This window comes from Olea europaea, unplaced genomic scaffold (assembly GCF_002742605.1).
Source record: "Olea europaea var. sylvestris unplaced genomic scaffold, O_europaea_v1 scaffold2621, whole genome shotgun sequence".
NCBI classification, from domain to species: Eukaryota; Viridiplantae; Streptophyta; class Magnoliopsida; order Lamiales; family Oleaceae; genus Olea; species Olea europaea.
In genome coordinates, this window is record NW_019244543.1 from 54,118 (window position 1) to 70,947 (window position 16,830).

Sequence of the window (16,830 nt, forward strand, 5' to 3'; positions counted from 1 at the left end):
CAATGAGATTAGACGCACCTGCGACTAGTACCATGAGATCAGACGCACTCGCTTTTCGCCCGACATTCAGTGCACCACCACCCGAACAATACTTTTCACCTTTGAAGGCTCCTTCACGCAAGAGAGACCCCTCTCAAACGAGCAAGCCAAACAACGCATACTACTATGATCCAAAAATGTTTCAGACCAGACGCATGACCCGATCAATGCCTATGTACTACCACCCGAAGATTTACCCTTGGGAATACCCTTGAGTAGCTTTCACTAGTTTTTGTTCGTGTCTTGTTTATTGTGATTTCATTTTATCTTGAGATATTTGTTGCAATTTACATTTGCTGGAGGTCAGGTCTATGCCCTCTCCTTTATTTGTATTCTCGCTTTTCATTATATAAAATAAACCACACTAGTGGTATTTGCTAAATAATAATAATAATAATTATAAATAAAACCCTAAACGAAAACCATATTTGGGTCACAAGATATTAGTTTCAGTCCGAAATTAATAAAATAGTATCTGAAACATCATACATGACTTATATATATTGAACGACTACATGTACTATGTTTTGCATACCACACTTTCTACTTACATTTTTCTTTATTGTCAAGTGTAGAGTAGTGTAGTTTTAATCCGAATTATAGTGGGAATCACTATAGTTTGAATCAATGTGTCGATGAAATATAGCTAAAACTTTCATCCTTATACTTTGAAGTGGTTACAGGCATGAATAAATCGAAATGAACACGAAATGAGTAGAAACATCACTCAAACATTTAAAACGACCAAATGCCTTGTTGGGTCTCGAGGTATCGATTTCACTCTGAAACTAGTAAAATAGTATTTGAAACATCATACGTGTCTTGTACACATTGAACAACTACACATGCTATGTTTTATATACCATATTTGCAACCTATCTTTTTCTTTATTGTCAAGTGTAGTGTAATATATTTTCTAACCGATTATAGAGTGACTCGTTATAATTTGAACCAATGTGTCGACGAAACGTAGTTAAAACTTTCATCCTTAAACTTTCAAATGGTTACGGGCATGAATAAACCAAAACGAACGCAAAATGAGTGGAAACGTTACTCATACGTTTAAAACGATCATATTCTTTTTGATTCACGAGGTATCGATTTCACTCTGAAACTAGTAAAACAGTGTTTGAAATATCATACATGACTTGTACACATTAAAAGACTTCACGTGCTATGTGTTGCATACCATATTTGTTACTTACGTTTTTCATTATTGTCAAGTGTAGTGTAATGTAGTTTCCAATCGGATTACAGAGTGGCTTGCTATAATTTGAATCAATGTCTCGATGATAATGTTGAAATGTAGATGAAATTTTCATCCTTAAACTTTGAAGTGTTTATGGACGTGAATAATTCAAAACAAAGACTTTTATAAGCTAAACAAACTAATTTACTGAGAATTTTAACTCATAATAAGATATAACGGAATTGGAGTTTTTTATTTTCGTTTGCAGTAAAGTCTAGTGTAATTTTCTTATGAAACAATATTGTTTGTCACTATTGCGTGAACTTTATATCGATATTCAAGTCCAAATGTGATAAAAACTTCCATTCGCTATTGTCATGTGCATATGCGTGAAAATAAAGTGAAGCGGATATGAAATTAGTTGAAGCGACACCCATTCATTTAAAAAGGTAGTGTTTTAGATTTCGAGTTCTCGATATCCAAATGTAGTAAAAACTTGCATTCATTCATTTTATATGGATACAAGTGACTATAAAGTGAAATGAATACAAAAATAGTTGAAACAACACATAACCTTTTCGTTGATATCATGCCGTTTTAGGTCACGGGCCTTGATTTTAATCTAAAACGAGTCGATAAGACTTGAAATATTTTAGACGACTTATACAAGTTAAACGAACCAACTTGTTGAATATCTTATCTCATAATTAGAACATAATGGAATTTACTTACTTTCATTCATAGTTAAATCTAGGGAAAATTGCAGTCGAAGTACCAAACCTTTAGTTTATTAGCAGACTTTGCTTTTTGTTTATTAGCAGAATTTGCCACCGGAGATACCAAACCTTTAAAAAATGAGAAGAGCCAGTCCAAAATGACGATTTTTGTCTATTTGATCGCTAAAACCGTCAGTTGACCCCTCTAATGATATTTTCAAGAATTTTACTCAAATAAGTGAAGGACAATCTAGGTATTATATACATTTCCCTCATATTATATACTTCACAGTTTATTTCCCTCAATTTCTGTACCACTATATTACCTCTTACCTTCTCTCTCACAGGTCGTAAAAAAAATCAGCACGTACATGGATTGAATGTATGCAGATGTGGTTCCCCGGTGCAGATGAAGACCTCCTGGACAAACCTGAACCCGGGAAAAGATTTTTAACTTGTCCTCGAAGCCAAGATAGGGGTGGATGCACCTTCTTTATGTGGTGTGACCCTCCAATATGGGAGAGATCGAAGGAACTGATTCCTAGTTATGAGCTAGGAGGGAAATGGAAGTTGAAATCAACACCCTTCAAGCAACAAGACCAAACATGTGGAAGATTTGGCTCTTCGAATTTGTGTGTGGAGCATTTGCAAAATGGGTTTGTTCTTAGGTATGTAGGGTCAGATTGTAGGATGTCAGTATTTAGTTCCAGAAATTTGAGTTTAGGGTTTCGGCATGGAGCCATGTACTAGATGTTGTGAAAATGCATATGTAAAAGAAAAAAAAATTGTGCCGTATCTTTTTACTTGAAATGAAGTACCCCCTTTTTCCAGTACTTAATGTTACCTTAATAGGTAATAATGATCTTTTCCTGGCGTCTATGTAAAATACGAAAATAAAAGAGCTGATTGCACTCCAAACTTTTTTGCAAAAGGTGTAGCATATGTACCAAACCTTATAACGATTCACAGAATCAGTACCAAATCTTTTCCAATGGTTTCAGATAGAATACCAAACCTTTAAAAACATTTTAGTAAATGTAGCAAACGTTTGATAATACTTTCAGATGAAGTATCAAATGTTTTCATATATTTCCTAATTGCCTGCACATTAGATCTTACGAATACAATTTCAGAAACTAACGAAAACCAACAGAAACATAATGCAAGAAATTTGACATCAACATTATCATCACATTCAACAATTTCATCAGAAATTCCAGTTACATCTACAAAATAATAGCATTGGAAGCACATATTTCCAGTTTAGTTTACAAAAAACCACAGCATTTTCCCAAAAAAGTAACTATACAAGAGAAACTACATGATATTCAAGATTTCGATCATTTATTGTTGGACTTCTTTGTCTATGACTTGGAGGTTTCCGTTGAATGTGCTTTTTCTCTTCTCCTTCACTGATCTGGTCTGTATATCTTTTTGGGACTCTGTTTGTGTGGTTGGTTGAGACTGTTGCTGTGAACTATCTTCACCAGGCAGTGGTCCCTTACAACTTCTTTTGTTATGTTCGGACCTTCCATAGCATTTACAAGTCATCTTCATGCCAGTCATTCCCATCTTAACTCCTGTGACCTCTTCCTCATTTTTTTGGGTCTGCCAGCCTATTTTCTCTTCTGTGATTGATAGAGAGGACGCTTTCCCAATTCTGGCCTCATATCGGGTGGATCACTGGGGAGTAACACTTGAGGTATGTTTCCTTGTTATACCATAGGTCGATGTACTCATATATGCCAATATCCCTTGAAAGCATGCCTGATATTGTATGGGGACATGGTATTCCAGTGAGCTGCCATTTTCTGCATGCACATGCATGTTTTGTCAAGTCAACGCTCCACCTCAAATCGTCTCTGCTACTTATTTTAAATTTATGGTTGCTTGCATAGTTTGCTTTCAAGTACCTTGCCTCAGACTTAGCCTTCTCAATGATTTTCACAATTCTTGGCCCGAATGCATGATCCCACCTCTGTGTTGCTTTCCTTTTTGCATTTATCCTTATCATTTGCTGATGCCGAATTTTCTTTAGCATCGAGATGATGGGCTTGTCTCTTTGTCAACAACAATGGAAGAATTGAATGCTTTACACAAATAATTAAGAAGAATATCACATCTCGAATGCTCTTCAAAATGGGATCTGGTCCACTGGGAAGAAGGTTTTCAAGGAACCAGTTGTAAGTCTCTTCACTTATGTCTTTGAACTCATTCATTGCACTCGTTCACTCTGCCACTGCTGTAGTCCAAAATAGGTTCTTAAGGGCCAGACCTTTGTGTGCCATGGTGAAATTTCTATAAAGATATCTAGCACAACACCTATGCTCCGTTCCTTCATAGTATTGACTTATGAAATCCACCAAACCCTTTTGTTTGTCAGAAATGAATATCCAAGCTCGAGGGTTGTGCATCCCTATGTCATGAACCAACAATTCTATGAACCATTGCCAGTTTGATTTGTTCTCCACATACACAACTGCCCATGCTAACAGAAACATACAGTTCTCACCATCGATGCCAACAGCTGCCAACGACTGCCTACCTTCTACACATTTTACGAAGCATCCATCCAACCCAACAACTGGCCTACACTCAGCCCTAAACCCTTCCTTACAAGCCCTTAAGTAGATGTGCAATCTCTTAAAAGTTTGAATCAAACCTTCGATCTCCACTGTACTGCCTGGACTTGTTCTATTCAATTCCTCACTGTAATCCCATAAAATTTTGTACTGCTCAACTATAATCCCATTAATAACTTCTGCACATTTCGATCTTGTCCTGTAGAACTGATGTTTTAAAATCTCATACATGCAGTCCTCTTTCACAGTCTCCATAAAACTACTCATTGGAACGTTGGGATCAGACCTAAATTTTCTTACGTATTTCTTTACTAGAAAACCTAAATTAACCCTTTTATTTTTCCATACTATGGTCCATGTGTGCTCATCTATCAATGTGTTAATTCTAAGGCTCTTGTCTGGTTGTTGGTACGCATACAAAACCCAAGGACAAATATCTTGACATTGAACTCTCAACTGTATCCTCATATTTTTCACGTATCTCAGTTGCCTAGAATTTTTGACTGAGTATTGAACTATTGCATTCCTTAGAATATTGACGTTGTCGAATTTCATCCCTAGCAGAAATGAACATAGAAGCATGGGGATCAATTTCAGCACCCTGCACCTCTGCTTCGACGTCATGCACATAATTTTCAGCAGCCTACACCTCTTGTTCAACAGCATGCACATAATGCTGAGCCTGTTGCTGTGGTTTAGAAGCATGCACATCAGTTTCAGCAGCTTGCACCTCTGCTTTGGTGTCATGCAACTCATGTTCAGACCTCAACTGTGGTTCAACATCATGTGGTTTCTCTAGTTCAACAACATGCACTTCTGGTTCATGTGAGTCTACTTCAGCTCCTATAAAATCAACCTCTGTATACTCATGCTCTGTTCCATGCATTGTAAACTCTTCGACGTCATCCCCTGTAAGGATAACTTCCTCTTAATCTGCTTCCATGTCATCTACTTCATCAACTACGTACAAGTCATCACCTTCTACTGATTCATCAAAAATCTCAATAGCATAGCATGCTTGCTGTTCATTCAATGCTTCATCATGTTCTCCAAACTTTTGAACCTTCACCAACTCCTCACCAGTCTCACAATCAAATATTTGAACATCCTTTTGTTCTATTTCATCCCAAGGCAACTCCAAAACCTCAACTACAGGCAAGCAATACAGTTCAGCTGTCCTATTATCACCAAGCCACTTCACTAAGTTCATGAAATCTGAGTCTTTAACCAACCAAAATGAAGCTTCACTCATTCTTTTCTTCTCCATCTTGTATAGATATCTAATTCTATCAGAATATCCTAACATTTTCACGGCATTGTCCAAAAGAAATCTATTGAAAAAATCAGGGTTGATATAGTCTATATAACTTATTTTCCCATGCTCATGCACAAAATTTCTCATCTTCCGAAACAAAATTCCACCATGATGAAGCTGTATGCTGAAATACTTTGAATTTTCCCTTAAAAAAACAAAGAAAAAAGTAAAGTTAAGCCCTAGCCCTTTTCAGTTTGAGTAACGAAGATGTGCAGAAAAGAGAGTACACAAGCATTACGCTCTAATACACCAAGTCACTTGAAATTTTTGAATTTCAGGGGAACTTCATAATCACTGATCTTCACACCGTAAATCGAAAAAAGGGAAACACACTTACCATACATGGGTTGGGAAAGAGAGCCTCGAATGTGGGCTGCAATGTCCACTGGATGTTCGTCTTTTTTTCACGTATGTTTCGTCTTCTTCGTGGGTTTTCTTAGGGTCTATAGTAGATGGTGAGTGGAATGAAATTACAACTGACGTGTTTGATGTTGAGGAGGGAAATGTGTGTAATGCCCAGATTGCCCTTCACTTATTTGGAGAAAATTCTTGAAAATATGGAGGGGTCAACTGACGGTTTTGGCGGTCAAACAAACAAAAACTGTCATTTTGGACTGACCCTGTTCATTTTTTAAAGGTTTGGGCAAAGTCTGCTAATAAACGAAAGGTTTGGTACCTCGACAATAATTTTTCCTTAAATCTAATATAGTTTACTCATGGAACAATAGTGTTAGTCATTATTGTGTGAACTTTATGTCGATACTTAGGATAAATGTAATGAAAACTTCCATTCGTTCATTTTCATGTGCATACAAGTGAAAAATAAAGTGAAGCAGATACGAAATTAGTAAAAACGACAACCAATCATTTAAAACGGCATCATGACATTTTGGATCATAGGGTTTCAATTTCACTCCAAAACGAATCAATCATGTCTTGGAACATTATATAAGACTTAAACAATTTAAACGAGCTAATTTGTGGAGTATTTTATCTCATAATTGGAATTTAAATTATTTAGCCTTTTAAAGACATCATGTTATTCTGGATGACGAGGACTTGATATCACTACAAAACAAGTCGATCAAACTTGGAACATCTTAAAAGACTTGGGCCCAATTCATTCTCTAGATGAGTTGGGAGCTGGGGCAGCCCGTGCGCGACCCATACCAATCCTACACTCCTTTCTACTATTGTTTCTTTGTCACTTCTTGGAAATCACGAAGAGGATTTTCGGACTGGACTGGTAAAAGTTAAACAAGGCAATTAATTGAATATCTTATCTCATAATTAGATTATAGTCAGAATTAACTTACTTACATTCATAGTTATATCTAATTCAGTTTATTCACAAAATAGTAGTATTGATCATTATTTTGTGAACTTTATGTCGTTGCTCGGGTCCAAATGTAATAAAAACTTCCACTCGTTTATTGTCATGTGCATATAAGTGAAAATAAAGTGAGGTAGATACAAAATTAGTTGAAATGACACCCAATCATTTAAAACGACAGCATGACATTTTGGATTATGGGGTCTTAATTTCACTATAAATTAGTGAAAAATTGTTTACTTTAGTTAAAACGTTACCAAATGGTGTATAATGACAGCATGTCGTTTTGGATCACGAACACTCAATAGCACTCGAAATATACTTAAAACTTGTTTTATTTAATTTTTATGTGGATACGAAGAAATATAAAATGATACAAACATGAAATTAGTTAAAACGGCATTCAATCGTTTAAAAGGCAGTATGTCATTTTTCCCATTGGTTCTAAATTGTGTACGAAAAGTTAGAATGAAAATGAGCATTTAAGTTTAGGGGATTTGGTAAATTTTTGTGTCAGATTGGATATTTTGAATATTTCAAATGAAGGGTTTTTAAGACTTTTAACACATGACAAAATAGACCAAAGGCTAGTTAACCAAAAAGTATTGATCATAGCCTATTTTACAAAATATTATTTTTGACTAGGCTTTTTAAACAAATCCCCTACCTTGCCTACTTCGTAGACGTGGTCGTAGGTTCCTGGTAATAACTGGGAAAAAAAAATGCTCAGGAAGATTTCTTGAGCGCACGAAACCGTCAACAAAAAATAAATTTATGCTTTGATTCATTCCAATTTGTCCCTCTAAGACAAAGTCAAGGTCAATGTTCTTATATATTCATAGTTTCTTCTCACTTTTTATCCTACCGTGTTCACTTGTGAATTCTTAAGTTTATTGAGGCATATATTCTCTGCTTGTTTTTGGGTTACACAATTCAATGTTGCTTTCAACAGGTATGCATTAACCATTGAATTTCTGTAACTTTTTTTTCTAATTCTTGTAGCTAAATGAATTATCTGCCATTTCTATTCGAGTAGAAGCAAGAAAAGTTTAGTTATAATCAAATCGAATGACACCACTTTTTTCATATTTATTTTGATAGTATCAAGTGCTTTGATTTTCGTGGAGAAGAGGAGGCTTATAGATATAATTCCAGTCAGTGTGGTAAATTTTATGAAAGAATGGGAAGTAAGGGTACTGATTCTCTTCAGCATTACCCTACAAATTTTACTAGTCATGTTGGGCAATCGCAGGAAGTATATTTGTAAGATTTGGATAAGAATCATTCTTTGGTCTGCTTATTTGTTGGCAGACTGGGTTGCAACTGTGGCGCTCGGCGTCATATCAAAAAATACTATTGATGAATATACGGAAGGAAGAAATGCTGAGGATCAGTTGTTTTGGTTCTGGGCTCAATTTTTCCTGGTGCATCTTGGTGGCTCTGATTCCATTACAGCATATTCTCAAGAAGATAATGAGCTTTGGTTGAGGCATTTTGTGGGAATGGTGATTCAGACTGGATTGGCTTTCTACATATTACTGGTGGCTTTTCCAGGTTCTTCTTGGCTTCCGAATTTAAGCGTACTTATTTTTATGGTTGGTGTAATTAAGTGTGGAGAGCGAATATGGGCACTAAGGTCAGCGCACAGTGAGAATTTCCGGGACTCAATGCTCACAGAGCCTGACTCAGGACCCAACTATGCTAAATTCATGGAGGAATTCACACTGAAGAAAGCTGAGGGATTTTATGTGGAGGCGGCTGAGGTTATAGAAAACCCAGTTCAAATTGGTCAATCTCCTCTAGATCAGAAAAATCTAATACCAGAAGCATATAATCTTTTCCAGACCTTTAAGCGTCTCTTCGCTGATATCATACTGAGTTTTCAAGATCTAGACAAAAGTCGGTCATGTCTCCAGCAATCAACTCCCGGAAATGCTTTTCATGCAGTCGAGATTGAACTTGGATTCATATTTGATGTGCTTTACACAAAGACTTCCCAGGTGTCTAATTTGGGAGCCATTGCCCTTCGTCTTGTAACATTTTTGTTGACTAGCTTTGCACTATTGGCTTTTCTCTTTCTGTGCGACAAGAGAAAGTACCAGATGTTTGACTTGGCAGTTACTTACTTGTTGTTGTCTGTGGCAATTTGCCTCGAAATATATTCTGTGTTTGTTTTGCTAAATTCGGATTGGACTGCTAATTGGCTGAGCAGACGTGTGAGTACTTGTACATCTCTTGTTGACTGGTGGTGTAAAAGGCAAGCAAATAAGCGTACTTGTACATCTCTTATTGACTGGTGGTGTAAAAGGCAAGCAAATAAGCGTACTTGTACATCTCTTATTGACTGGTGGTTTAAAAGGCAAGCAAATAAGCGAAGGTGGTCCAAGAAAATGGCTCAACACAATTTACTAGATCTTTGTCTCAGGGACAACCAAGGAGTGTGTTTAAGAATGCAAAAGGTTCTTCGGCGTATCCAGAAGCTTCTTCAGATAGATAATTTACTAGAAAAGCACCGGCACAAGACTTATGTGGACGTCTCTTCAGAGTTAGAAGATCTAATATTTTGTGAATTGAATGCAGATTCGAGGAACCAACGGGGAAGTTTTACCCTGGAAAAGTGCCGCAATTTCTCACAGGGTATGACTGATGAAGGAGAATTTGATCAGAGAAAAGTAGAATTTGATCGGATAATTCTTTTGTGGCACATCGCTACTGACATCTGCTATTGTCGGGACTGGGGTGGCAATCTCAATAATGTGAGTACCCCTTTGACAGATATAGAGAAGAAAGCAGATCATAGCAAGCACATATCAAACTATTTGTTGTATCTTCTCGTGTCATGTCCTTTCATGCTGCCGATAGGGATCGGAATGATCAGGTTCCGTGATACATGCGCTGAAGCCAGAGAGTTTCTGGGAGAAAGAAATCTGAAAAATGGCAAAACTGAAGCCTGCGAGAAGTTGCTTCAAGTGAACACAGAAGTGCGACCGGCTAAAGTGAAGGGGGACAGGAGCAAATCTGTTTTGTTTGATGCCTGCGTGATTGCTAAGTCTTTGCTAGCAGAAAAGGAAAACAAATGGAAGATAATAAGTGAAGTGTGGGTGGAGATGCTGGCATATGCAGCTACTCATTGTAGAGGGAATCACCATGCTCGCCAGCTTCGAAAGGGTGGAGAGTTTCTCACTCATGTTTGGCTTTTGATGGCACATTTAGGCATCACCGAGCAATTCCAAATATCTCAAGGACATGCAAGAGCTAAGCTAATTGTGAAATAGGATTTTTGAACGTCTACTACAATTCCTACGGTTCAAAATGTTGTTGAATCTCTAGTGGATAGTTAAAAGGAAATCAATCAGGTTTTTCGATAATTTAGACTCCCCCATTCTTTACAGGTTGAATTTATGTAATGGCTAGGTACATCCCAACTCTGTTATATGTAGTCAATTTCAATGCTAATCTTACAGCTGCTAGAAATTTTGTTGTTCAAAATCTCATGGTTGGATGAATTACTTGGCCCACAATAAATAAATAAATAAATAAATAATAAAAATAAAAATAATAAAATAAAAAGAAAAAGAAATTAAGAAGTGCCATAAAAATGCCTATGCGCCCTAACAAAAGTTTATTGGCGATCGGGGTTATAACCATGCGGTCACATAGTTACAAAAAGTGACCGTTATTGGGCCGATTTTTGACCCCTTGTTTATTTAAAATTGGTGGCCTTTCAACCAATTTTGACACCACTTCGTGAGTACTTGTCATGGCCTATAAGTAGGTAATCAAAGTTTAAGAAAATGCAATGAATATCATATGAAATTTATTTCTTGATTCGGCCATAACATATTGATCTTTTGTTTCTTCACATAATCATCTGCATTCTTTTCTCTTGCTCACTTGAAAAAAACTTTTGCTTTTAGTGTTCTTCATTAAGACTTAGTTAATCCTACGAACTATTTGTCGGAAATCCTTAAAAGCATTGCAAAATAGGCAAATAATTTTTGAGGACATCGAGATTAATTTCGTGTTCAAGCCTTCATTGATATTATTTATCTTTTTCCTTTTTGTTTGGTTTCATTTTTGTTCTCCATTAACATATTTTCCAAAATTTCAAATGTTATTTGATCATTTTTACTACGATGGAGAAGGAATCTACACTTGCTACTATAAAAATGATGGATCAGGATTTGGTACGCTTGGACAGATTCGATGGTGCAAATTTCCCAAGATGGCAAGACAAATTCGAGTTCCTTCTAACAGCATTAAAGATCTTCTAATTGATCCGAGATTGGTGTCTATTCCCGATGCAACAGACAAAGATACTGAAGAAATGCGTGTAGAAGGAAAGAAATGGGAAGAGGACGAATTAATATGTTGTGGTCATATCCTAAATGCGTTGTTAGATCATTTATATGATCTCTACACCAATACTACATCAGCAGAAGAGATCTCGTATATGCTAGAAACCACATATAAGATCGAGAAGGAAGGTACCAAAAAGTTCTCTAAGCAAAAACAGTAGCTAAAAGTTATTTTTCAGTTGTAGAGTGGTTTATCTAGGCATCATTTAGAGTCCTGGAAACCATGTAAAGAATTTCCAATTCTTTGACCCAACACTGCAACCATTGTAAAGTTTCTTGCATCACACATTATCTCAAAGGGAAAGTTCCAGTCATGAGGTTGGATAATTGGCGCAGAAGTCAATATCTCCTTGAGTTTATCAAATACCTTTTTACAAGTTTCATCAAACTCTAAAGCCATGTCCATTTGTAACAATTGGCATAGGGATAGTGCTATTTTGAAAAAGTCCTTAATAAATCCGTAGTAGAAACCTGTATTTCCAAGAAAAGAACGAACTTCCTAGTACAATAGTGGGGGTAAAGTAGAGATTGAATAATATCAATTTTGGCTTTATCTACCTTAATACCCTTAGATGAGATAACATGTCCTAGAAATATACTTGTTCAACCATAAAGTGACTTTCTTTCAGAATTTAGTTCAAGGTTGGTTTCCATGCATCTTTTAAGGACCAACACAAAGTTATAAAAACTGTTATCAAATGAGTCCCCATAGACTGTAAAGTCATCCATAAAGATTTCTATTATCTGCTCAATGTAATATGAAAATATATTATCATACATCGTTGATAAGTGGTTGGAGCATTACAAAAGCTAAAGAGTATGCGACGGTATGCAAAGGTTCCGAATGGGCATGTGAAGACTGTCTTTTCTTGGTCCTCTAGGGCAATTGCAATCTGAAAATAACTTGGATAGCTATCAAGAAAACAATAGTAAGAATGACTAGCTAATCTTTCAAGCATTTGATCAATAAAAGGCAAAGGACAATGATCTTTTTGAGTTATAGCATTTATTTTCCTATAATCTATACAAACCCGCCTCCTAGTTTGAGCAGGGTGGTAACTAATTCATTGTTTTGATTCTTCACAACAGTTATCCTAGTCTTCTTAGGAACCACTTGAACTGGGTTGACCCAATTGCTATCAGAGATAGGATAAATCACTCCAACTTCCAAAAGCTTGAGGATTTCCTTCTTCACGACATCTATCATGGGTGGGTTCAATCTTCTTTGACATTGATGGGAGGACCTTGCTCTTTCTTCAAGCAAAATGCGATGCATGCATGTGGATGGGCTGATTTCCTTGATGTTTGCAATTGTCCAACCAATAGCTATTCGATGCTCCTTGAGAACCTGTACCAGTTTTTCTTCCTGCGATGTACTCAATTCATTCGAGATGACCACTGGTAATGTTCTTCCATCTCCAAGGAATACATATATGAGGTGATTGGGGAGATGCTTTAAATCCAGAGTGGGAGGCCTACAAAATAGAAGGTAGAGGCTTTTCATTCGAAACTGGCAAATCAACATATGAAACGTTACTTGTTTATTGTACCTTTGGAAGATTATTCAATGCTACAATAGTTTCTCACAAGTTAGGGCTCAAAGTCAAACTCCTCACTCTCTTTTTCAACATGCTCACTAATGGCAACCTCCAACTCATCCTTTCCATCAAGTTCAAAAACATCATGTGCTCAACAATCAATCACATCGATAGAATAAACAACATTATCATCACTAGAAAATTTCATGGCATCATAGATATTGAATTTAATTATCTCATCATCAGATTTCATGGGCAGTGTACCACTGTGGACATCTATTTTAGTTTTGGACGTTTCCAAAAATGGTCTTTCTAACAAGATAAGGCTAATTTGGTTACCATTTTCCGTATCATGCACGTAAAAGTTAGCATGAAAAAACCAATTCATTAACTTGCACAAGTACATCCTCAATCATACCCTTTGGATATGCATTTGATCTATTAGCTAATTGAATTATCACACCGATTTTAATTAAAGGTCCAAGTTTCAAAGAAGTATAAATGAAATATGGCATGACATTTATAAATGCTCTTAAGCCTAACATGGCCTTCTCAAACTCAGTGTCACCTATCGTGCAAGGGATAGTAAACATACCTAGATCCTTGCATTTTGTAGGAAGTTTCCTTTGAATGACTTCAGAGACATTTTCCCTAACTTTCACCTTTTCACACCTTTGAGTTTCTGTTTTCTCAATTCTTTCAAAAATTTAGCATAGCGAGGTACTTGTTTAATGGCATCTAACAATGGAATGTTAACCTCACATTTACGGAGAGTTTTATATAGTTCTTTATTTTGTTCATCTTTCTTAGATTCTGCTAAAGCCTTAGGGAAACGAGGTACTAGTTTATAATCATATATGAGGGAGAAACTTACGTTTGGGAGCATCATCGTTGTCGGAAGCACCCTTGTTTGAAGTGACATCCTTATCCTTTCCTTGCTCTGATGATGAGGGGGCTGCCTTAACCAGGATTTCAACCTCTTTGCCATTCTTTATTACAATTGTATTTGCATTTTCCCTCAGATTTACCAGTATTTGAGAAGGTAATTTTCTCAAACTTTGTGATTCCAATGGATTGATTGTAGTTGCCATTTGACTCATTTGATTTTCCAAGATTTGAATACTGGCCCTTGTCTCCTGTTGAAATTATTTTGTTTTCTGTTGAAATTGCAAAGTGTTAGTTGTAAGAGACTTAACAATATCCTCTAAAGACATGAGAGAGTTAGAAATTTGGCCTCTTGTTGTTGTCTAAGAGGGTATGACTGCTTATTTTGCTAGAAATTTGGGCTATTTTGTTGCACAGTTCGGTTCACTTGTTGATTCCCGTAGCTGAGATTAAGATGATTCTTCTATCCTAGGTTATAGTTGAGCTTAAGATGATTCCTCTATCTTGGGTTTAGGTGTTCGAGTAAGGATCTAAATTCTTTTGCGATTGTCCAAGAAAACCACTTGCTTCATTTACTTGTTCATTGAGATCTTCTTGAAGAGTTGGGCACATATCGGTTGGAGTCCTACCAACAAAAAAGTTTCGCAAGCCTTTACTATTTGCATATTACCTACAACCATTTGGTGAACAAGAGAAGTCGGACACGCAAGTTGTTGTACAATGAAGGAAATGTTTACCTCATTAAAATTTTTAGATGGGGTGTCGAGTTTAGTACCAAGTTGCTGAGAGTTGGCTACCCTTTTTGCAAACAAGTTCCTTGTACTGTCGGGTGTTTTATCCACCAAAGCTCCTCCACTAGTAGTATCAATCATATTCCTATCAGTAGGGAGGAGGCCTTTGTAGAAATATTGGATGAGAAGTTGTTTGCAAATTTGTTGATAGGGGTAGCTGGCATACAACTTCTTAAAACGATTTCAGTATTCATACGAAGACTATCTGTTGACCTATTTTACACCACAAATCTCCTTCCGAATGTTAGCTGCCCTTGAAGCCAAAAACTATTTTTCTAATAACACCATCTTCATCTCTTCCCATGTTGTGACACTTCCAGATGGTAGATAGTAGAGCCAGTCCATAGCTGAATCCTTTAAAGAAAATGAAAAGGCTCTCAATTTGATTTGTTACTCCCGTAGGTTTCATACTCGTGAACGCCACATGGAATTCCTTTAAATGTTTACGGGAATCTTCACCTGCAAGACCATGAAAGGTGGGTAAGAGATGTATTAGTCTAGATTTCAATTTAAAAGTAGTGGTAGCATCTAAGGTAGGAAAAGTTATGCAAAGGGGTTGCTGATTCAAATCAAGAGCAGTAAGCTCCTTCAAAGTTTGATTCCCTACCATGGCTTCATCTTTCTCTGACTCAGTATCACTGGCGAAAAGGGGGCTATAAACGAAATTGTATTCCTCGAAATTTCGTCGAGTGCAACTTCTTGATCTGCGCAAAGTTCTCTCTATTTTCGAATCGTACTACAAATCACCTTGATTAAAAGATCGAGTTACGGGCATAAACAATCTAGAAAATTAAAATAATGAAAAATATCAAAAAGTATTTTTTTTGAATGAAATAAACAAATAAAAAGCACAAAAACAAACTAAATCACTCTCCCAGCAACAACGCCAAAATTTAGAAAGTGCTATCATAGACTCTCTAAATTAAAATCGATACTCCTCGGTGACTAAAGCCCCGGTGAACGATGGTCATAACTATAACGGTCCTAAGGTAGCAAAATTCCTTGTGGATCAAGTTGTAGAGGACATCTTGAGACAACCTGAGGTAGAAGAAAACACTAATGCAGCAGTGGAAGTAAGCGTCGATCCTACGTAGAGTGTTTAGTCTACTTTTTATTCTATATTAACAAAAATGAGGGGTTTTGGTTGTAACACAATCAACTTTAAGAAAACAATAAATGGCAATGCAAATTAACGAATTAAATGAAATCAGTAGAACGAACCTTGATCTAAGTACACTTCTACCTTTGGAGATTTACAATTGGTCATTGACCCACATGTAATTATCAATTCACGTTTTTAGCATTCATCATTGGAAATAATTTCCTATTTATCCTTAATTGTAGTTAGTTAGAGAAGAAGCGCTCTAATTAACCATAATTATTAAACGGCCCTAGACAAGCATTAAGATTTAATTTAATAATACCCTTATGCATTAGAGAAATCAATGAACTCGATAACACAAGCACAAGCAGTTGCATTTAAGCTAGTCAAACATTATTCCGAAGATTCAATAATTTCTGACGAAGCAAATCACCGAACCCTAGTTGATTCACAAGTTAAATGGATCAAATAATTACGGATTTGATATTTAACGTAGCTATAGATTGTAATGCATTATAAAATAATAGACCTTTTTAGCAATCAAACGTAACAATCATAAAATTATACGTAGAAGAATATTTGATACTGAAAATATGAATTAAACATATTTATATTTTTTATGCGACTGCATGGTTATTGATCTTGTGATCGCATGGTTCAAGCATCTTCAGCCTATAAATTCTTTGAAGCAGGCTGTGTGACCGTATGGCTTTTGTGCTATGTGGTCGCATGGCTTAGCCATTTTTCTCCGTCGAACATCTTTTAGTATTTTGGTCATAACTTTATCTTTCGATGTCCGATTGTGACGATTTAAAGTGCATTGGAAAGTTAACACAAAGAGCTACAATTTTTAAGATTAGACATTTTTCAATTCAAAAGTTTACTATGCCAAAAATGGATCTCAAGCAGAGACTAAAAATCTGGAGTATAACTTTTTCACCCGAAAGATGATATGTGATAATATTTCAATTATATTTCATCT

At 36.2% G+C, this 16,830-nt stretch overlaps 3 protein-coding genes across 3 annotated transcripts; 1 reads left to right on the forward strand and 2 right to left on the reverse strand.

The window, feature by feature from the left end:
• Nucleotides 1–4,172: 4,172 nt before the first annotated feature.
• Nucleotides 4,173–5,150, reverse strand: LOC111383179. The gene has a single exon (XM_023007258.1). It carries the CDS (start codon nt 5,148–5,150, stop codon nt 4,173–4,175), a length of 978 nt encoding a protein of 325 aa, XP_022863026.1.
• Nucleotides 5,151–8,031: 2,881 nt separating this feature from the next.
• Nucleotides 8,032–10,626, forward strand: LOC111383177. Its single transcript, XM_023007256.1, has 2 exons — nt 8,032–8,126; nt 8,276–10,626. Exons 1-2 carry the CDS (start codon nt 8,111–8,113, stop codon nt 10,447–10,449), a joined length of 2,190 nt encoding a protein of 729 aa, XP_022863024.1. The 5' UTR covers nt 8,032–8,110; the 3' UTR covers nt 10,450–10,626.
• A 1,108-nt stretch (nt 10,627–11,734) lies between these two features.
• Nucleotides 11,735–14,161, reverse strand: LOC111383181. Its single transcript, XM_023007259.1, has 7 exons — nt 13,945–14,161; nt 13,743–13,883; nt 13,451–13,638; nt 12,564–13,042; nt 12,393–12,444; nt 12,141–12,276; nt 11,735–12,003 (listed from the first exon to the last, which is right to left on the reverse strand). The coding sequence occupies exons 1-7, from the start codon at nt 14,159–14,161 to the stop codon at nt 11,735–11,737; spliced, it is 1,482 nt and encodes a 493-aa protein (XP_022863027.1).
• Between the last annotated feature and the right edge of the window lie 2,669 nt (nt 14,162–16,830).